This window comes from Pituophis catenifer, unplaced genomic scaffold (genome assembly GCF_029215685.1).
Source record: "Pituophis catenifer annectens isolate HBS135680 unplaced genomic scaffold, rPitCat1.0.hap2 SCAF_2, whole genome shotgun sequence".
Lineage (NCBI taxonomy): Eukaryota > Metazoa > Chordata > Lepidosauria > Squamata > Colubridae > Pituophis > Pituophis catenifer.
Window position 1 is genome coordinate 164,412,880 of NW_027256882.1, and position 22,400 is coordinate 164,435,279.

Below are 22,400 nucleotides of genomic sequence, written 5' to 3' on the forward strand. Positions count from 1 at the left end.
CCCCCAAGAGGCAACTGGACTTTCTTGTTTTTCTTTGAAGACGTATCACTTCTCATCCAAGAAGCTTCTTCAGCTCTGACTGGATGGTGGAGAATAGAAGGATTACTATTAGGAATATAAATCCTTCCAGAAAGTCCAATTGCCTTTTGAAAAAACACTTGTGGGTCTGAGCTGAAAGTTTACTTCCTCTGTATTTGTAAGGATCATGGGTTATTTCCAAGCAAGAAAACAACAATTCCTTACCATGATTTCTGACATCATTGTTAAACATGTGGCTGATAAAACAGAAGTAGCTATTATGGGTTCTTTCATGCAATGCGGTTAACCCAATTCCTAAATTAACCATTATTTCCATGTGCATTATATATTGCCCCATAAACCTTGCATGACATGCTATGCAACTCGAAAACATCCCCTCCCTCAAGATTAATACAAACCAAGTGTATTGCTTCTGTCCAAATGCTTCTGTTAGATATGCATGACCTGGATGACCATAGAGTTCCCCCAGACTGCCTGCCAAAATGGCTATAATAGCGCAGTGAGTGTTTGCAAATGCCCAAAAACGATCCCCTGATAAGAACCTTCTCATAGATGGGACTCTAGCAGCCGTATTTTATTTTAGCCTCAGCGATGGCAGACGTAAGTTAAGAAAAAGATGAGATGGAGAAAAAAATAGTTTTAGCCACAAGGAAGCCTGTCCTGATAATGAATTATTATCAGATAATTATTATCTTGATTGTTGAGGAGATCAACTGAGTGTGAAATCTATGTGGGTGTAGCTTCCCAAATGTTACAGCAAAACATGTTGCAAAGTATTTGCTCATTCCAGGATCTCTTCCAGTGGTGGGATTCAAACTTTTTTACTACTGGTTCTGTGGGTGTGGCTTGGTAGGCATGACATGGCGTGGCTTGGTGGGCGTGGCAGGCAGGTAAAATCTCCATTCCCATCTCATTCCAGGCGAAGGTTACTGCAAAATCTCCATTTCCTCCTGATCAACTGGGACTTGGGAGACAGAAAATAGATGGGGGTAGGGCTAGTCAGAGGTGGTATTTACCAGTTCTCTGAACTACTCAAAATTTCCGCTACCGGTTCTCCAGAACTGGTCAGAACCTGCTGAATATCACCTCTGGTCTCTTCCCTTTACAGGAGCAAAGTGAGAGAAACTGTGCATGTTCTTGTTGTAGTTCCTGGTCTCCTCCCCTTGGAAGCCAAAGCAAGTTAAAGAGACATGTCCCACCTTTCCATCACCTCGGTTGACTTTCTTCACATGGTCGGCCATCACTAGCTTGTCGTTGGCAGTGGTTTGGAGCTTGCGGTATTTGGGGTTCTCTTTCAACCCAAGGTATTCCCCTCGGAAAGGCTGGGGGAGGCTGAAAAAGCATAAAATCTGGATTGTGATCTGCCCCATTCCTGGGGAGGTCAAGGCCTCTTGGCCTAGGTGGTGTAAGTTTCATGCTTTGCACTCACCTCTTAGGGTACAAACTTTTCTTCCCCTTAAAAAGTTCACTGGCACACAACTTGTCCTGCAAGGCTTCTTTATCCTTTGGGGAAAGCTGCTCTCGATACTTCTTACACTGTACCAGAAAGGCATGGAGCAAACAAGGGAGGGGACAAAATGCAACATTCCTTCTTATAAAATACAGAGACCCCACCCAAAAGGCTTAAAGTGGTTTGAGAACATTAGATACTGCATATTTATATATTCTGCGAGCTCCGGAATTTAAAATTTTAAAATAATTAAAATTTTTAATTAGTTTAAAATTTTAAGTTCCAGAGCTCACAGAATGTCCACGAAGGAGGAAATCCACTCCTCCTATGCCGCGCATCGCAGGACATCGGTGAGTAAGAAATCCTTCTTTCTTACTATAGTAGTAGGAACTGCTCCGTGCCCAATTCAATCTTCTGTAATATACAGTCAGGTCCAGAAATATTGGGACATTGACACAATTCTAACATCTTTGGCTCTATACACCACCACAATGGAGTTGGAATGAAACAAACACAATGTGCGTTAATTGCAGACTGTCAGCTTTAATTTGAGGGTATGTACATCCAACTCAGGTGAACGGTGTAGGACTTACAGCAGTTTGCATATGTGCCTCCCACTTGTTAAGGGACCAAAGGTAATGGGACAGAATAATAATCATAAATCAAACTTTCCCTTCTTAATACTTGGTTGCAAATCCTTTGCAGTCAATCACAGCCTGAAGTCTGGAACGCATAGACATCACCAGACGCTGGGTTTCATCCCTGGTGATGCTCTGCCAGGCCTCTACTGCAACTGTCTTCAGTTCCTGCTTGTTCTTGGGGCATTTTCCCTTCAGTTTTGCTTTCAGCAAGTGAAATGCATGCTCAATGGGATTCAGGTCAGGTGATTGACTTGGCCATTGCATAACATTCCACTTCTGTCCCTTCAAAAACTCTTTGGTTGCTTTTGCAGTATGCTTTGGGTCATTGTCCATCTGCACTGTGAAGCGCCATTCAATGAGTTCTGCAGCATTTGGCTGAATGTGAGCAGATAATATTGCCTGAAACACTTCAGAATTCATCCTGCTGCTTTTGTCAGCAGTCACATCATCAATAAATACAAGAGAACCAGTTCCATTGGCAGCCATACATGCCCATGCCATGACACTACCACCACCATGCTTCACTGATGAGGTGGTATGCTTAGGATCATGAGCAATTCCTTTCCTTCTCCATACTCTTCTCTTCCCATCACTCTGGTACAAGTTGATCTTGGTCTCATCTGTCCATAGGATCTTGTTCCAGAACTGTGAAGGCTTTGTTAGATGTTGTTTGGCAAACTCTAATCTGGCCTTCCTGTTTTTGAGGCTCACCAATGGTTTACATCTTGTGGTGAACCCTCTGTATTCACTCTGGTGAAGTCTTCTCTTGATTGTTGACTTTGACACACATACACCTACCTCCTGGAGAGTGTTCTTGATCTGGCCAACTGTTGTGAAGGGTGTTTTCTTCACCAGGGAAAGAATTCTTCGGTCATCCACCACACTTGTTTTCCATGGTCTCCCGGGTCTTTTGGTGTTGCTGAGCTCACCGGTGCATTCCTTCTTTTTGAGAATGTTTCAAACAGTTGTTTTGGCCACGCCTAATGTTCTTGCTATCTCTCTGATGGGTTTGTTTTGTTTCTTCAGGCTAATGATGGCTTGCTTCACTGATAGTGACAGCTCTTTGGATCTCATCTTGAGAGTTGACAGCAACAGATTCCAAATGCAAATAGCACACTTGAAATGAACTCTGGGCCTTTTATCTGCACATTGTAATTGGGGTAATGAGGGAATATCACACACCTGGCCATGGAACAGCTGAGAAGCCAATTGTCCCATTACTTTTGGTCCCTTAACAAGTGGGGGGCACATATACAAACTGCTGTAAGTCCTACACCGTTCACCTGAGTTGGATGTACATACCCTCAAATTAAAGCTGACAGTCTGCAGTTAACGCACATTGTGTTTGTTTCATTCCAACTCCATTGTGGTGGTGTATAGAGCCAAAGATGTTAGAATTGTGTCGATGTCCCAATATTTCTGGACCTGACTGTAGACGAAATAAATCTGTGCAGAAATAAAGTTTTTTTTTTTTTTAAAGCATCATTCCTGAGTATTGCACCCTGGATTGAACAAATCAGCCAGGCGTTTTAGCTAACAACATAGAATTCCCTTTGACAGCTGACATTAGAAGATCCATGATCAGGGCAAAGATTAAGATCATTCCAAGCAACCTGAGAAAATGCCTGGCACTTGCCACTGTTTAGTGTTTAGTTCATAGAAAGATAGAAAGATAAAATGAGGGAGGGGTGAAGCATTTTCAGATTTGGTCTTGCAATGCCATCTCTTTTCAACACAGAGGGAGAGCTTTCAGAAGAATGCATTGCAGCATGTTAAGATTAAGCAAAGTGAGAGGCAAGCTTTCATCCTCCCAACACATCCATAATATCACTATTAAATACAGGCCAGAAACATATAAACTTGCTTCTGAACCTCTTAAAGGAACAAACCCCAAGAGCCTGCTTTAGATTGAAAGAGCAATGAATAGAATGAGTCAAAATTAGTGCCTAACCCTCCAGTGGTGGAATATGTTCTTCAATTCTTGATTGGTATTTGTGAGAAATTTGTATGGGGCTGGGGGCCAATTTTGATTGATCACTGACATGGAAGGGAGGTTGTCCTTCAGGCCCAAGAAGAATTTTTGTACCTAGAAGCAGAACAGAAGCAGAAATTGTGAGACCTGTGTTAGAAGGTTACAGGTAGTCCTTGACTTACAACAGTTCATTTAGTGGCTATTCAAAGTTACAACGGCACTGAAAAAATGTGACATGGCCATTTTGCACAGTTACCATCATTGCAGCATCCCCATAATAATGTGGTCAAAATTCAGATTTATGACCATTGCTGGGTCCCAAGGTCATGTGATCCCCTTTTGTGACCATCTGACAAGCAAAGTCAATGGGGAAGCTAGATTCACTGAATGACTGGGTTACTAACTTATCAACTGCAGTGATTAACTTAATAACGGTGGCAAGAAAGGTTGTAAAATGGGGCGAGCCCCACTTAACAAGTGTCTCGCTTAACAACAGATAGGTTGGGCTCAGTTGTGGCCCTAAGTTGAGGACTACTTGTACTTGGATATTCTGATTACATTATGTTTATAAATTCACCACTGCTATTGAACCTAAACTGAAAGAAACTGCATACATAGCTTCCTTCTAGCATCTTGAATTACAGCATGCAATGTATCTTCAATCTTTAGCCAAGAAGCAGCTACTGCTTCCTTACTTTGACTGTTTTGGGGCTGCGAAAATACAGTTTTGGGGCTGTGGGCAAAGCACGACAAGATCTGCATCTTGGGTTTAAGCATATATGCTAAAATTGCTCCTTCTTCTTAAATTAGGCAACTTGTAATCAGCCATCGATGTCTTGCTGGCAGTTTTCCAAGTTGCAGTACATCATGTACTACTAGTGACAGCAAATGAGTTTTCATGGGTTCTTTAAGGTGCTTTAAGCCAGCAGTCACCAACTGGTAGTCCATGGGCCACTGGTGGCCCGTGAGAAAATTTTGGTGGAATTTTTGCGGAAAATTTTTCCGCAGAAAAATTATTTGCATTTTTTTATATTGCACTAAATACTATTTATCTTTTTTAAAAATTCATATTAGTGGTCCGCGGGATTTAAAATTATGAATTTAGTGGTCCCTGAGGTCCAAAAGGTTGGTGACCCCTGCTTTAAGCCAAAGATCTTTGAGTTTGCAAAACAAGATAAACGTAAGTAAGATGGCTTGTGAGAAAGAATAACTGCACACATGCAGGTACTTTCACTGATATGATTATTTAACAAACTGAATCTGTTTACTGAAAATGGTGCAGTTCACAAAGGTTAGGTCAGAGTCCTTTTACCATGGCTGTAGGTTCCAAAGACTGAATCTCCTAAGTTCTTATCCTGAGCTATAGACTGTTCCTTGGCTAACCACTGGACGTCATGTATCAGAAACTGTATATATGCAGCTATGTCTATGCATCCTCTTATAAAGGCAAGAGTTGTTACTCTAAGTCAGTAATGGTAAGCATCAAAGTTGCCACACCACGTTCTGAGTGACATATCAACCTAAATCAAAATTAACAGCAAACATTCCCAAAAGCACGCCCTGTTCTTATGCAAAAGTTGGAAGCCATGGAAGTTGTATGGGAATTGGGTAAAACTCTTGCGTAGCCTCGAAAACCACTGAAAGACACGTGAGAATGGGGCACAGTTTTGTGTGGTTTTTGGATGCTGCAGAGGACATATAAGAGTACTTCTCAAAGCTGTTTTGAGAACAAAGACCTTCGTGAGACCCAGAGCAGCCTCGGACAGGCAGCAAGGGCCTGTCACCAGAAAGAGAACACTGCTCGAAGGTAAGCAGGACACGCTACATCCCTGAGGGTGCTGGGCCATGGAGACAATTGTGCTGTTTCCCCAAGACCCAAATACTTTGGGGGATGGTGTGAGGTGCTCTTTTTGAGTGTGGCGGTGGTGGGGTTAGGCCTGAGTTGCGGACCGAGATTCTACTTCAGGCCCAGCCTGAATGCTGCTGCCAAGGGCCGCTGTTTAAGTTGGCCTAGATCCCTTGTTTGTGGGTGAGGGGGTATGACAAACTGAGAGTCAAATTAGGCATGGTCCGAATTTTTGATACGCTGAGCCCAAAAGGTTCTAGGTATTCAATTCCTAGAGGGTTGGGGTTTTTTTTTTTTTTTTTTGCTAATTATGGTTCAATAGACTTTTTTTTGCTAGTTATGGTTCAATGGATTGTTTCAACAGACTTTTTTTTACTAGTTATAGGTTCAGTAGACTTTTTTTTTTTGGCTAGTTATTTTCCACTTTGAAGTCATTCCGGGAGACACTTACCAGTCTTCGGTAAACAAAATTGGCAATACGGTCAGAGGCCCCAGAGCGGAAATATTTCTTATACTCCTTCCTTGTCTGTGAGGAGGAAAAATAGATGTTAGCAACATGTTACAGGAATACCATGGACAGAGTTTTTATTCATACTTTCTGATGTTATCTGCTGTCTGATCTTTATCTGCTAACATTTCTTATTGGGTAATGCACCAGGTAGTGAATCTGTGACTTTGTGCACAAAGCATACAATTCAGGACTGAACGATTGTTTCTTCCTTATGGCTCTTGTATATAATATTTACATTTGTTGTTCTTATTTTTATATTCTTGTATTCTTAAGGCTACATTCCTGCACAGTTCTAAAGTTCTGGAAGTAGCTACCTTGTTTCTATTCTCTGGGTCATTGTGGGAATTGTACTATATAGTCCTCAATTTATAAACACAATTGGGGCCAGAACGTCTGTTGCTAAGCGATGCAGTCATTTAGTGAGTGGTCCCTGATTTTACAACATCAGGGACCACTGATCATCACAGTCATTAAGTGAATCCAGCTTCCCCCATTGACTTTGCTTGTTGGAAGGCACCTGCAAAGGTTACCAATGGTAATTGTATGACTCCAGGATGCTGCAAACTTTGTAAGTACATGCCTGTTGCCAAGGGTCCAAATTTTGATCACATGACTGCAAGGATGTTTTGATGGTCATACGTGCAAAGACTGGTTGTTAATCACTTTTTTTTTAGCACCACTGTAACTTTGAATGGTTATTAAACAAATGGTTGTAACTTGAGGACTAGATGAATATATGAGGGGTGACAGGAAGGAAGATAGGATCTCTAAAGAAAAGAATACCCTCCACCAAGCTAGAACACCAGAGAACAAAAAAAAAAGGGATGACTATTAATCTGCACTGAACTAATATAAATATATGTGGATGTCACTTTTGCCTCTTCTTTCAGAAAACTGGGGAAAAGGTTTTGTGAATGTAGAAGCAACTTCTCCTGCAAAGTTATATCTTTTAATGTACTGCATAGATTCCCATAAGGGGAGAAATTCTTGGGAAAGTCAATTGGGACTCATTTTGTACTATTACCATAGGTAATGTTCAGTATAACTGTGTTACAAAGGCAAGAGTTAATTCTAATTCATGCCGATTCTTCTGCATTCCATAAAGAAGAGTAGTTTAGGTTTTAAGCTGAACATCCTGAAAACAGAGAATTAACTAAGAGCAGGGGTGAAATCCAGCAGGTTCTAACAGATTTTGGAGAACCGGTAGCGGAAATTTTGAGCAGTTCGGAGAACCGGCAAATACTACCTCTGGCTGGCCTCAAAGTGGGGTGGGAATGGAGATTTTGCAATATCCTTCCCCCAGGAGTGGGAAAGGAATGGGGATTTTGCAGTATCCTTCCCCTGCCACACCCACCAAGCCATGCCCACAGAATCAGTAGGGAAAAATTTTGGATTTTACCCCTGACTAAAGAGGTATGAATAAGGGAGGGCTAATCAGGGCCACTGTGCTTAGATCTAGGCATGTTCCCCAACCATACCTGATAACCTTTCCAGTAAGCAGAAATGGTGGTGGCAGCCTGAGCTCGACATTTCTGTTGCCTTAACTCTCGCAGGAGTTTACGAGACTGTAGAGGAAAGGAAAGGATAGATAAGAAACCCAAAGGAGCCCATAGAAAAAGGGAGACAGTGAGCAGATTCCATTTTCATAGTTTGTCTTGAGGTTGCTGTTATACTACTCAGTCTCTAAGGTGCCACAGGACTCCTTGTTGTGTAAACTGTGGCACAGTAGACCTGTCATCTAGTCCTTCTTTTCTCTAACTAGCCATACCCAATTCCTGCAACCGTTCTTCATATGTTCATTAACATAATTAAACCTAATATGTTTAATTATGTTAATTTAATTTATAAAAATTCAATAATTTTATAAATATATATTATATTTATATACATATTATATATGTTTGTGTGTGTGTGTGTGTATATGTGTATACCCTGTTTCCCCCCAAAATAAGACATCCGCTGATAATAAACCCAATTGGGCTTTTGAGTGCATGGCAATAAGGCCAAGCGCTTATTTCAGAGTTCAAAAAAATATAAGACAGGGTCTTATTTTCGACCTTTCGACGAGGTCTCACTCGTCATCTTCAGGCTGGTGTCTTCGGCTTTGTGCTTGTGCGAGGAAAGCATGATCGGAGCTGCCGTCTCTATAAATACTGGTGGGGAGGTTTGGGGTGCTGGCTTTGTTGCTGTGAGCAGGTTGGTTGCCTGTGTTGTTACATCTTGATTGGTTGAAGGAGTTGATGTTTGCACATTAGTCAGCTGTTTCGTAACATCCTGTTTGGGTGAGGTCCTTGATGTGTGCCCATTAGTCTTTTGTGTTTTAACGACCTGGATAATGGGCTCTGTGTTAACATCCTGAGTTCTAGTGTTGTGATATCCTGAGTTTTTTGATGTAATGTCCTGAGCAGATGGCTGTGATGCCACATCCCGGGCTTTGGTTTGGCTCCGAGTTTGAGGTCTTGCCATGTGTTCATGGCGTGTGTCAGTTTGCTTTGTGCGGGGATCGGAGGGGGGTGCAGCAGCTGGTGATGCCGCCGTGGTTTGGCTCCTGGATAGTGGTTGTGTTTCATCTATGGGATGGGTTTGGGTTTGAATCTGGTGAGGATGATTGGTGGTGGTGTCATGTGTTATCTTGAGTCCGGTGTTGGGCACACATCATGCATGCATATATATACACCCGAGATTTTAACTTTTTACATATGTAAGTAAGTATATATATATCAGGAAAAAAGAAAGGACTTTTCATAAAATGTGGGTATCATAGTATAACTGGAATCCTGTCATTAAGTATATTGTGCCAGTAAATAAAGCAGTGGTTTCGTTTTCCTCACCTCACATTTGGCATTTTGCAATTTCTTTTGATAGCATGATCCTATTGTGTCATTTGGAATTGGTTCAAGGTCTCTGAAAACCACTTTCATTCCCTTCATCATTAACCATTTCTGTGTCCTGCTCTACTGATCGGATCGCACCAATTCAAATATAATAGGCGATGGGAAATAGGATTCTAAGGCCCTTCAAATTATGAAAATGCAACTGAAGATATCACTGGAAAACCAGGAATAACCAAGATTTTCTATACGGTCAACAAAATCCTGCTGCATATTTTATCTAGCACAATAATCACATTAGCTCCAGTCCTGCACCAATTGTGATATCTATTTCCCATATTATGTCTTGTATACGGAACAGACTTTTTTTTGGGGGGGGGGTGAGGGGAAGGATTGAGTTGTTTGTTCATTTCTATTGAATTCATTCCTATTTCTCATAGACAAGTGAACATCACATATTATATCTAGTTTCTACCCTGACATTCTGCAAAGTCATTGACTGTACATCTGTGGTTTGCATGCATATTTCAAAAGCATGTTATCAATATCCAGGAAATTGTATGAAAATTCATTTATTCATCCTTCTGTTTAGCATCTTGGTGAAAACTAGGAACATTAAGTTTAGGATATCTAAAAGGCAACAGGAATCAGAAGACTGTCCTATGTTGACTATGCTTAAAAGAACAGAATACTATGATTGCACATTTTGTTCTGTAATGGTTTGAATATAAAATAAGGCAAATAAAGATAAATTTAGCAACACATCTCCAATTTCTTAATTACAAATGTTAACTTTGCATTTAATCCAGAATCTCTAAATGCCTGGCTATATCCATTACACGCAATTCCTTACCTTCCAACTTCGGATATAGGCCTGAATAAGAATAGCTGATGTTTGGATTTTTAAATATTTCTTCCTTTCCTGCAAAATAAAACGTCTACTTTACTAGAGAGATGCAGAAACAGATAGTAGGCAAACCAGTTTTTTGTTTGATCTGCACGCATAGCAGCCAAAGATATTGTGCACACCAGAAGTGGGTTTCAGCAGGTTCTGACCAGTTCTGGAGAACCGGTAGCGGAAATTTTGAGTAGTTCAGAGAACCAGCAAATATTCTCTGCCTACCAAATCCCAACTGATCGGGAGGAAATAGGGATTTTGCAGTAACCTTCCCCTGGATTGGGGAGGGAATGGAGATTTTACAGTATCCTTCCCCTGCCACGCCCACCAAGCCATGCCCACCAAGCCATGCCACACCCACAGAACCGGTCGTAAAAAAATTTGAAACCCACCACTGGTGCACACCAACATTTACTTAGTTTCATCCTGGCAGAAGTTCTATTCCACGTGTGTGTGATCGTCAGCCTATGGATATCATGTGGCTACTGAATCCCCCTCCCCACTCCAGCCTTGAAGACCCAAGAGACAGGATTGTACAAGAAGTGCAATTTTATATGGTTTTTCAACATGAAAATGGAGAGGAAAAGCACACACTATCTTCAGTACGTGTGATATCCTGCCACTGTAGTCCTGTTACTGAAATTAATCGCATTAATAGAATATGTTCTGTGTTTCTTGTTCTGTCCCCATGCTACAGTGGGAGTTGGATGCATATTCTCCATATCTTGCCACTAAGCAAACTCAATAATTTCTGAAGGCTGCTCTCAGCACAGAAGGTAAATCCTAATAGAGATGCGCACCCAGGAAAGTACAATGTAGTTGGGTGGATCTGGCACTGGTTGTTATGGGCACAGGCTACACAAAGACTTAAAGCTGAACTGCCATAGAGACCTTTGCAAAACCAGAATAACAGAGTTGGAAGGGATCTTGGAGGTCTTCTAGTTGAACTCCCTGCTCAGGCAGGAAACCCTATGCCATTTCAGACAAATGGCCAGTCCAATCTCTTCTTAAAAACTTCCAATGTTGGAGCATTCACAACTTCTGGAGGCAAGCTGTTCCACTGATTAATTGTTCTCACTGTCAGGAAATTTCTTCTTAGTTCTAGGTTGCTTCACTCCTTGATTAGTTTCCACCCATTACTTCTTGTTCTACCCTCAGGTACTTTGGATAATAGCTTGACTCCCTCTTTTTGGCAACCCCTGAAATATTGGAACACTGCTATCATGTCACTCCTAATCCTTCTTTTTATTAAACTAAACATACCCAATTCCAGCAACTCTTCTTCAAATGTTTTAGCTTCCAGTCCCCTGATCATCCTTGTTGCTCTTCTCTGCACTCTCTGCACCAAAATCACTAGACTTTGCTTGTTAAAAGCAGCTAAACATATACAATGCAGTGTCTGTTTGCTTCTTACTCTTTGGCCCCGAAACCAAGCCGAAATAAGGATCTGGCTCCTGCGAATCTCTTGGTAATGCTTACGACACTTCCATGCTCGGAAAGCTGCTTGGATTAAGGCAACCAACTCCTCTACTCGCTGCTGGCGTCTCCTCTCCAAATCAAAAAGCTGTAAAGAAGGTTGGAAAGTCACCAAGATGGACTGAGATTTGACTACAGGTAGCATTTTACACAGGTAATTCTTGACCTACAACCACAATTGGGACCAGAACTTCCGTCGCTAAGCAATGTGGTCATTAAGTGAACTGTGCCTGATTTTATGACTATATTTGACACAGTTATGTGAATCACCACGGTCATCCAGGTTTCCCCATTGACTTTGCTTGTCTGAAACCCCCTGGGAAGGTAATAAATGCGAATCATGCGAACTGGGATGCTGCAACCGGCATAAATACATGCCGGTTGCCACATACCCCACATGACTGTGGGGATGCTGTAAGGGTTGTAAGTCTTAGGACCTGTTGTAAGTTACTTTTTTCAGTATCATCGTAACTTCGAACAACTGTTAAACAAATGATCATAAGTCAAGGACTCCCTGTAGTTCTTTAACCTAAGCCTAATTCAGTGATGGCTAACCTTTTTCTCTTTGTGTGCCAAAAGTGCACGCACGCATGTGCGATAGTGCGTGCACATGCCAGCACCCATAATGCAATGCCCCCGTGCATACATGGACGACCCCCCACAACCCCCTGCACCCTTGCACATGCAAAAATTTTAGCAACCAGTTCTCTGCCTGGTTGCTGGCTGGGCATGGCCATGGTGGGCTTGGCCTACTCGGATGCCTGCACCACAGCGGGGAGGGTGGGGCGTTTTCACCCTCCCCAAGCTCTGGAGGCCCTCCAGAGTCAGAAATGAGCCCATTTCCGGACTTCCGGAACTTCTGGGAGGACTTTTTTTTGCCCTCCTCTGGTTCCGTGTGGGCCCTGCCCTTACCTGGCATCCAAAACGGGTCGCGTGGAGACTCCTGGGAGCCTCCTGGGCCAAAAAATGGGCTGTGGGGGGCACACCACACCCCCATGCTCTCCTCGCCCCCAGTGCATCCGTGCACAACACCCTACGCACTTGCACGGGTCTCCTGCATGCACCCCACCCCCTGCGCATCCCAAAAATCAGCTGGCCAGAGGGAGGCGCACGCGCCCATGTGCAATGGAGCTGAGCTGGGCGACAGTTCACGTGCCTGCAGAGAGGGTTCTGCGTGCCACCTGTGGCACACGTGCCATAGGTTCGCCATCACAGGCCTAATTGGTTAAATGTCAGTAGGTCCTGTTCTTTGTGGGTTTTGTCTCGAGAATCTTGTGAGGTTTGGAAGATTATTTCCTGCAAAATTTCCCCTTTCTCGTTGTTTAAGAATATGTCCCTCTTCTCTCCTCAACACAGTCTTTTTTCTTCTTCTTTTTTCAAGGAAACATCTCCAGTATGGCTACCAATTACAGGTGGTCCTCGACTTACAACCACAATTGAACCCGAAATGCATGTCACTAAGTGAAACAATTGTTAAGTGACTTTTGCTCCTTTTACGACCTTTCTCGACACAGTCGTTAAGTGAATCGTTGCAGTTGTTAAAGTTAGTAACACGGTTGTAAAGTGAATCTGGCTTTCCTATTGGCTTTGCTTGTCAGAAGGTCGCAAAAGGGAATCACATGAGCCCGGGACACGGCAACCGTCATAAATGTGAGTCAGTTGTCAAGTATCTGAAATGGCAATGATCATGTGACCAAGGGGATGCTGCAATGGTCCTAAAGTGTGAAAAACGGTCATAAAGTCACTTCTTTCAGTACTGCTGTAATGGTCATTAAATGAACTGTTGTAAGTCGAGGGCTACCTGTAATATCTCCTTCAACACCTTCACACAGTTTTCTTGGCATGGCCCGGAAGGGATTTTGCCATTGCTTTCTTATGAAATGCTTTTTTGATTTCCCTGTCTTGCCTGCAGCACTAGGATTTCTTGATGGTTCCAACCCAGCTAATCTGATCCTGCTTATCACTCTAGGCCAGTCAAGATTCATTAGGTTTCATTACTCCTTTCAGTAGTTCAGTTCTGGGTTAGTTAATGTAAACTTTAGAAAACTACAATAAATTCCTAAGGAATTGGAAGAGCACTGGGAAGGATTTGTCATTTTTTCCCCCTTTTGTTTTAGTTAAGGGATTGATAAGACTCAGCAGGAAGCAGTGATATACTTTAGATTTATTCATATCACACTATATAAAGATGAGCAGTTGCAGCTAAGCGATAATTATTCTAACAGTGCTGGCGGGGTTGACAATATTTTGTATGTTATTTCAGCACTTCTTTCCAAAACATTTGTTTCAATTGCTCTTTCTTGTTCTCCGTATGTAATTAGACAGCCAAATCTGGTTGAGCGCATCATATTATGATGAGCAAATCTTTCACTGTGTAATCAATACACCAGTGGAATAAAAAAAAAAAAAGAGGAAGCAACAGCGGCAAGAGTCTGGTATCACTGAAGCGAGAGAATATAAAGGAAAAAAATGGATTAGCTGCACAGGCATATTTTTAGGAGGCATTAAAATCCCTGCTTTCAACTAGGAAATTCAAAGCGAGGAGTTATCCAGCAGAGTCCTACAAGCAAAATCTTCTTTTCCTTTTAACTAGCATAGCGATCATGATCTCTTCAGCCTCTGTTGCCCTGAAGTACCATTAGCTCACCGTGGATGGGCTTCGGATGAAAATCTTGGTGTGTCCATATGCCAGTTCTTTGAGGTCAATAGGCAAACTGTTCAAGATACTTTGAACACCATCCCTGTACCAGAAAGGAGAAGAGATCAGATATTATTTAAGTAGGCAAATAAGTGCTGTGGTCACAAGTTTGGCAAACAACTGTGTGTCCACAGTTCCTTGGCCAAACATCAAGAGGTATTGGTTATGCCACCACCAACTAAATTCCCCAGATAGTGTCTCAATTTTATACAGACTCATGCCTAGAATACATATAGTCCTCGACTTATGATCACAATTGAACCCCCCCCAATTTCTGTTTTTAAGTGAGAGCTTTGTTGAGTGAGTTTTGCCCCATTTCTTGCCAAGGTTGTTAAGTGAATCACTGCATTTGATAAGTTAGTACCATGGTTGTTAAGTGAATCCCCATTTCCCCATTGACGGCTTCTCAGAAGACCAAAAGGGGCTCACGTGACCTTGGGACACAGCGACCGTCATAAGTATGAACCAGTTGCCAAGCGCTTGAATTTAAACCACATGAACATGGGGTTGCTACAAAGGTTGTGTGAAAAACGGTCATAAGTCACTAAACGAACTGTTCTAAGTTGAGGACTACCTGTAGTTATGGGATGTCCCTGTCATGTTCTCTGCAACCATATCTGTTCATCACAATTTTTCAAAATTCCTTTGAAGCACATTATACTGTGTTAAACCATTAGCTTTCACCATCTGGACCTTCTGCTGAATACTGAAGGTTATCACAAGGCCTTGCCAACAACAACTCTAGCACAGGACTTTGGCCTACCTTCCACTTCCTTTCCAACGTGGCCAGGTCTCCTTGCAGAGTATCTTATAACGCTCCAGACATGGCTCATAAGCCTGCCTAAAGGCATATCCAGCCCGCCGGACCTGCACATTTTCCAACAGCCCAAGGTAGCGCACCTGTGCTCGGACCAGACCATCGGTGAATACAGCCGGCATCTTGTTATCGTTAGGCTTGATACACCTGACAGCAGAGGGAATATGAGCAGAGCCTTGTTGAGACAGAATAAACTAATCCATACATTTAGCTAAAGCCCAATGCAATTTAATCCTAAATTGGAGTTCCTCATATGGAAGTAGGCATTCATTACCTGATATAATTGGGGTTCTTGGAATAGAGGTTTTTCATGAGGGTGAACACAGAGGCTTTGAACTGAGAACCGGCTGTAGGTGGGCGCTTGAGTGAGGCTTTTTGGGGGTCCCCTTCAGGGAAGAGGCTGCGTAATAGGACATGCTTGGCCTTCCACATGGCTTGTGACAGGTCTCGAAAGAGCAGGTCGTTGTTCTTCTCAATGAATCCAGTCACATTGTAAGTTACCTGTGGGAGAGACTGGCTTTAGTCATATCCTTTAGCAGGCACAGTGCTTCATCTGTCATTGTGTTTAGGAAACTCACGGAAAGGAAGCATCATGTCCACCATTAAATGGTTACTAAATATTCTGGCTTACGCCCACAACTCTGTTCATCATTTTTCCTAAAGGAACTTCACAACGTATTTCTCTGTGCTGCAATTTAATCTGCTTTTAGCATCATATTTATTAGCATTTATTTATTATTTGTTATTATGTCTTGGAACCCCACTAAGGAGTCCCAGAGGTGGAGAACATCCTGGGCATCTAGTTTATTTTCTGGTAAATGCGAAGCTTTTTTGTCTGACTTACCATGTCATAAATTTTGCCAATTTGCAAGGTAGCAGCCAATTTATGAAAGTGCTCTCAGATTTCTAAATTTGTTCCTGCTCCCCAAACTGTATCTGTTTCTATGATAAACTAGCCCTTATCTAGTTTCCATGACTATGAATTTTGTTCCTGGTACATAATTCCTCTGTCTTCTTTCCAGTGGAGGGATTCAAGTAATTTAACAACCGGTTCTCTACCCTAATGATTTCTTCCAACAACCAGTTTGCCAAACTGCTCAGAAAGTTAACAATCGGTTCTCCTGGTGGTGTGAACTGGCTGAATCCCACCACTGCTTCCTTCCCATTTTTAATGACACTAGAGATAATAAAGTTTGTGTCACATTTTCCTTTTCTATACTACTATAACCATATAGTCCTGGTTCCATTTGATTCAAATCCCTTCTGTTATTCTGTAACTTTATGTAATGCTGTAACAGATGTAATGCTGAGTAATTGTACTGATGAGTCATTGTAACTGACTGCTGACTAACTGCTGACTGCAATTATCATAATTGTACTGTTGAGTCATTGCACTGCTGACTTCACTTATCTTAAGTGGATAATTACTAGTGTAAACTGTATATAAGGAGGAAGCCGAGCTATAGTCACTGTTGGACCTGCTGTCATCATTGCTTGACTTGCTGCTTGACTTGCTGGTTAAAACTGTTACTGTCGTGTGTGAAGACGTGGATGGATATGCTATCATCATGATTTGTTACCAGCGTTGAATTGCTGTTTATTACCAACTGCTGTTTGTATGGTAAGAAGATATCTGTAACTTCGGACTGATTTGAATGGCTGAAGACTTGGATTGACTAAAAGACTATGCAATTGTTTTTCACTACAAAGTAAAAGCTTTGTTAAACCAGTTTGTATGTATTGTATTCATTGCTCTCAGTACCGTTTCTCTGAGCACTTACTCTGCTGGTTGGTAACACAACAATATCCTTAACACCTTCTTTATTATCTCTTGCCTTAATGTATTTGTTCACCACCCTTTATTCTTATTCTACATGTTGCATAATATTATTTACTCCCAAAGAGAAATATTTTAATGTATATAATATATATACATACATTCATGTATCTACATATGTATGAGTTCTCACTCATTCTACATCGTTACATCATACATTTTGTTATCTACCCTTTGTTATTTACCCTTGCCTGGCTTACATTTCAGTCCGGACACAAAATACTCATCTAACTTCCCTGACTGAACTCTTTTAATTAGTTTTATAGTGCTAGGGACCGTATCACTAATAATATTGAGAACCTCTCCAAAGAGACCAAGATCACCAAGTTTAGAAAACTGGGCTTATGTGCCCTCCGTCCCCAAATACAGTGGTCTTCTTATTCTCTTCCTTCTTTGCTTCCAAGAACTGAGAACGACCCCCAACAGTACTTGCCTTTCCAGCATAGTGTTGGATTCGAAAGCAGTTGACAGGTAAGCTGGCATCCATGATGCGCTTGGCATTCTGGGTAACTCTGCTCTCAAAGCACTGATGTGTTGCAAAGACCTGGTTAAGTTTGTTCAGGAATGTTTCTTCATTCACTTTCCCAGGGCGAAGGCACTCTTCATCCAACATAGCTAGAATTCCGCTTTTGTTCTGTTAAAAGAGGTACCAATTATAATGCTGTTCTCCCTGTATTTTTTCACTCCAGACCTTGCACAGTTTGAACAATTGTCCGAAACATCAGAAAAAAAAAGGCAATGGTGATCTTTAAAAAAAAATCTATATACCCTGAAGCTCTCCAGACCACACCACATCTTGCTGATAGGGGCTCCTTGAAGCTATGGAGAGATATGGAGTGGGGTGGGGGCTCACAGACAGCTAGAAAATCTTACCCATCAATTTTCAAAGTTACTTTGGCATAGATTCTAAGTCAGTATCCCCCAACCTGGACATAGAACTACTCCGCCTTCGGTCTGACTTAAGCGTAGCTCATAAAATTATCTGCTACAATGTCCTATCTGTCAATGACTTAATTCAGCTTCAACCACAACAATACACAAGCACACAATAGATACAAACTTCAAGTGAACAGCTCCAAACTCGATTGCAGAAAATACGACTTCAGCAACAGAGTGGTCAATGCCTGGAATGCACTACCTGACTCTGGTTTCTTCCCCAAACCCCCAAAATTTTAACCTAAGACTGTCTGCTGTTGACCTCACCCCATTCCTAAGAGGTCGGTAAGGGGCGTGCATAAGAGCACCAGCGTGCCTACCATCCCTGTCCTAATGTTCCCTTTATTTGTATCTATTTTTTGTACTCAAATCATGTTTATATATATTATTAGATAATATATATATTATCTAATACGTGCTTGACAAAATAAATAAATAAATAAACAAACAAACAAACAAACAAACAAACAAATAAATAAATAAATAAATATTCTAGGTATCCAAACTTCCCCAACCAGCATGACTATTTCTGGAAGTTAAAATGCCCATATCTGCAGAATGCTAAGGTCAGGGAATAATGGTCTACTCTAAGCTATCAAATTCCCAACGATTTATGCAGATTTGCATCCAGGTTTTTTTAGTCAGAGTGCCAGCACTGCAATACATTGCAAAGACTCTGGAAAACTCTATAGGCATTAACAAAAAGAATAGATTTGGCTGGTACTGACATTGCCCCTACTTCACCCTCCCTTGTTTTGAAAGCAACTTACATCTTCTATCAAGTTACAAATGATGCTGTTATCAAAATAATCCACATGGGTCCAGGTAATGCCCTGGGAGGGAGGAAAAAAGAAAGTTACATCAGCAATAGAAGGAGTCTTATGATACTGCTTATTACAATGTGTGTGTGGAAAACTCTTATGACATCTGACCAAGACAGAGAAGTGGCAGGGAGAAACTCTTGAGACCAACTCCTGGTTGATCAACGGCCTAGATCTGATTCAAATTTCTCTGGAGGAAGGAGAAATCAGGAGATTACCCACTGGTGCTCCAGAATTGCCCAGGAATTTAGTTTCTTGTGGTTGATTGTGGGTTGAATGCCTTGGGTGAAATTTACAAGGTGCCCTTAATTTTTGTGCAGCCTTCAGAGACATTTGACTGGTAAAAGCTTCACATTTTAAAACACTTTATGATTTTTAATTACTTTACATCCTGAAAGAGATATTCTGAGCAACAGTGAAGGTCAAAGACTCTCGGTGAGTGCCTTCTTTTTGAAATTAAGAAGAGGAACCCCCCTCACTATTTTAAAGTGTTTCAATTTAAAAGCAAAAAAATTAACAAGATCATGATCTAAGAAAGTTTTAAATGGACAAAGGAGACATGGATTTTTGTATAATTTAAAGTACCTTTGAAAATAATAAAATTAATTCAATTAATAGACCAGAACTTCATAGGACTGTTGATTGTTTTTTTTTAAGGCTAGTAGTAATTGGATTATTTAAAAAAAAAAGAAGGATAATATGAGCTAAATTGTGGGATTGTAACTACAGAGTTGGAACAAAAGTGTTCAAAATAGAAAGATGCAAAATGGGGAGCAGGGGGGCTGCTGGGGGTTCGCAGGGGTTCGGGAAAACCTCTAGCTAAGATTCTGTGCAGTTTGGAGAACCCCCAAATCCCACTCCTGACTGGCCCCATCACCCCACCCCACCCCTCCCAGGAGTCCCCACATGGCCCATTTTGGATGCAGGTAAGTGCAGGGCATGCACAAAAGGGCGAAAAATGGGCCTACCGGAAGTTCAGGAACTCCAGAGGGCCTCCAGAGCCTGGGGAGGCCATTTTCGCCCTCCCGGAGGGTCGAAGAAAGCCACCGGAGCCTGGGGAGGGCAAAAACGCCCCTCTCCCGTCATGGTGCAGGAGGCCAACTAGGCTACGCCCACCATGGCCACTCCCACCCAGCAACCAGGCAGAGAACCCCTTGCTAAAAGTTTTGAAGCCACCCCTGGGGGAGTGGAGAGAAGTCTGCTTTTACTTTCACAGTAGTAGCTGACATACTTTCTCTCCATAACAACCAAGCAAAGCTGCCAAATTTGGTGAAAACACAAGAGTTCACTAGAAGAACTTACAGACAAAGAGCATTTCATCAAATTTATTGCAGAAAATGTTTGAAGAGTTTGGCAAAAAGATGACTGCAACATTTAAAAGGTGGTTCAAATATATGTTGGAAATATTATCATGCTTGATGAACATATAACAATCCAAAGAAATTGGATTTAAATACATATTTTGATACCAAAGATTTTAAGGATCAGTATACAATTGAGACCAGAGGCCTTTCTTTTGGGAATGATTGCCACTGGGACAGGAACATGATGGACAAACAGTTGAAAAAAAGCCATGGAACTTCGTTTTTGTATATGATAATTGCAGCGAGATTATTATACACACAAAGATGCAAAGATTTGGCAATACTTATACTGGAAGAATGATTGGTGAAGATGGTGGAACTTGCTGAGATGCTAAATTAACTTCTTTGATTAGAGAAAAGACAATATCTACATTTATTGTTGACTGGAAACCCTTATAGACTTCTTGCGGAAAACAGAAAAAAAATGAACTTACGATTTATGGTTTTGATGATTAGAAAGGAAAGATTATAGAAAGAAGAGAGTTATGTTGCAATCATGGAGTAAGAGATAAATTTATAATTATACTGATAACTGCTGCAAAGAAGATTGGAAGCTATTTCTTTGTATCTTTTTTCTTTCTTTTCTTTTCTTTAACTTTTCTTTTCTTGCACTTTTAGATTTCTCCTTAATTTCTTTTTTCTTTCTTTCTTGCATTTACTAGTCCGTATGGGTTTTTAATCTTCTTTTTAAAAACTTTTAATAAAACTGTTTTTAAAAAAATAAAAGGATTGTTCATACCTTTTCATCACGGTGCCGCATGTGATTAGAGTGCAGTACTGCAGGCTACTTCTGCTAACTGCTGGCTGTCTGCAATTTAGCAGTTCAAATCTCACTAGGCTCAAGGTTGACTCAGCCTTCCATCCTTCCGAGGTGGGTAAAATGAGGACCCAAATTGTTGGGGGCAATATGCTGATTGTGTAAACCGCTTAGAGAGGCTGTAAAGCACTGTGAAGCGGTATATAAGTCTAAGTGCTATTGCTATCACCATTGTAATTGGGAACAGTCACTAAACGAGGCAATCGTTAAATGAGGATTACCTGTAGAACAAACTGGCTCTTCATGATGGACTACAGTACACTGAAACATATGTGTCCTGCAGATATCACTTCATTTTGTATCACCGATTCAGCCAAATCTGCCATTTCCTCCCTTGTGTAAAATCTATCAGAACCCCAGTTTATTTTTTTTAAAAAAATATTCCATTTAACCTTGAGTTTAAGGTAGACCTCAACACATTTGGATTATTTGGTCAATTTTTTTTGGCACAGAATATGAATATTTCTATCAGTGAACCCAACCCAGATACAAAATAATTGGCTACCTCACGAATATATTCCTCTTGTTCCTCCTTTAAGGTGAGCAGGATGAAGATTTGCTGCAGCTTCTCATTACAGTAATTGATAATGAACTGCTCAAAACTGTTATCCTGGGAAGAAGAGACAAGACAAATATCAAAAACCAAAGACAACAGGCTAAAGGATGTGTGTAGCTAGGAGGTCTAATAACACATTTAAAGTTCTACTTAGTTCAACAAGCCTGATTATCTGTGTTGCGAAAGAATTTTATTAGAAAAGAAACTGTCAAGCATGGGGAAAGTCCAGGCCCTTCAAATGAATACAACCGTTTACTGCAAGCTTATGCACTCTACAAGAATCTGAACTCCTAAGAGTCAAAGCTAATTAATGGTAGATAAGAGTTAATGGGATTTAACATGGGCTGGACTTAATCTCTTGTGGGCACGAAGGGATTCAAGACTTATAATGCATTTGACCCCTCCCTTGGGCTCAGCCTGGTCATCTCCTACAGGCACTCGACACTTGCTGAGAATATTTTAACAGAATAAGAGTTGGAAGGGGCCTTCGAGGTCTTCTATTTGAACCTTATCTACCATCAGTTAGCTCAGGCAGGAGATCATATATTTATTATTTAGACTTCTACACCGCTTCATAGTGCTTTTACAGCCCTCTCTAAGCGGTTTACAAAGTTAGCATATAGCATATTGCATATTAGCATATTGCATTAGCATTAGCATATTGCCCCCACAATCTGGGTCCTCATTTTACCCACCTCGGAAGGATGGAAGGCTGAGTCAACCTTGAGCCGGTGAGATTTGATCTGCTGATCTGCTGAACTAGCAGTCAGCTGAAGTAGCTGCAGTACTGCATTCTAACCACTGCGCCACCTCGACTCTTGTATACCTCGGCTCTTGTATACCATTCTGGACAAATGGTTCTCCAATCTCTTCTTAAAAACCTCCAGTGT

At 41.4% G+C, this 22,400-nt stretch overlaps 2 protein-coding genes across 3 annotated transcripts in view; one reads left to right on the forward strand and one right to left on the reverse strand.

Annotated features, from left to right (window-relative positions):
• LOC139312831 (retinol dehydrogenase 16-like) overlaps positions 1-9,383 on the forward strand; it is a 44,537-nt gene extending 35,154 nt beyond the window's left edge. The window contains exon 5 of the mRNA XM_070937960.1: positions 9,325-9,383. Coding sequence (XP_070794061.1) covers positions 9,325-9,329 — 5 coding nt within the window. The 3' untranslated portion in view covers positions 9,330-9,383. The remainder of the gene's footprint in view (positions 1-9,324) is intronic.
• LOC139312830 (unconventional myosin-Ia-like) overlaps positions 1-22,400 on the reverse strand; it is a 59,278-nt gene that overhangs the window by 6,651 nt on the left and 30,227 nt on the right. Inside the window, exons 13-25 of one of the 2 annotated variants that reach the window (XM_070937957.1) lie at positions 21,460-21,564; positions 18,723-18,785; positions 17,450-17,650; positions 15,454-15,680; positions 15,126-15,326; positions 14,312-14,405; positions 11,603-11,752; positions 10,144-10,212; positions 7,938-8,024; positions 6,400-6,474; positions 4,082-4,216; positions 1,469-1,575; positions 1,239-1,371 (exon numbers count right to left, since the gene is read on the reverse strand). In XM_070937957.1, the coding sequence (XP_070794058.1) occupies positions 1,239-1,371; positions 1,469-1,575; positions 4,082-4,216; positions 6,400-6,474; positions 7,938-8,024; positions 10,144-10,212; positions 11,603-11,752; positions 14,312-14,405; positions 15,126-15,326; positions 15,454-15,680; positions 17,450-17,650; positions 18,723-18,785; positions 21,460-21,564 (1,647 nt within the window). The remainder of the gene's footprint in view (positions 1-1,238; positions 1,372-1,468; positions 1,576-4,081; positions 4,217-6,399; positions 6,475-7,937; positions 8,025-10,143; positions 10,213-11,602; positions 11,753-14,311; positions 14,406-15,125; positions 15,327-15,453; positions 15,681-17,449; positions 17,651-18,722; positions 18,786-21,459; positions 21,565-22,400) is intronic. The other variant, XM_070937956.1, reaches the window with a different exon arrangement.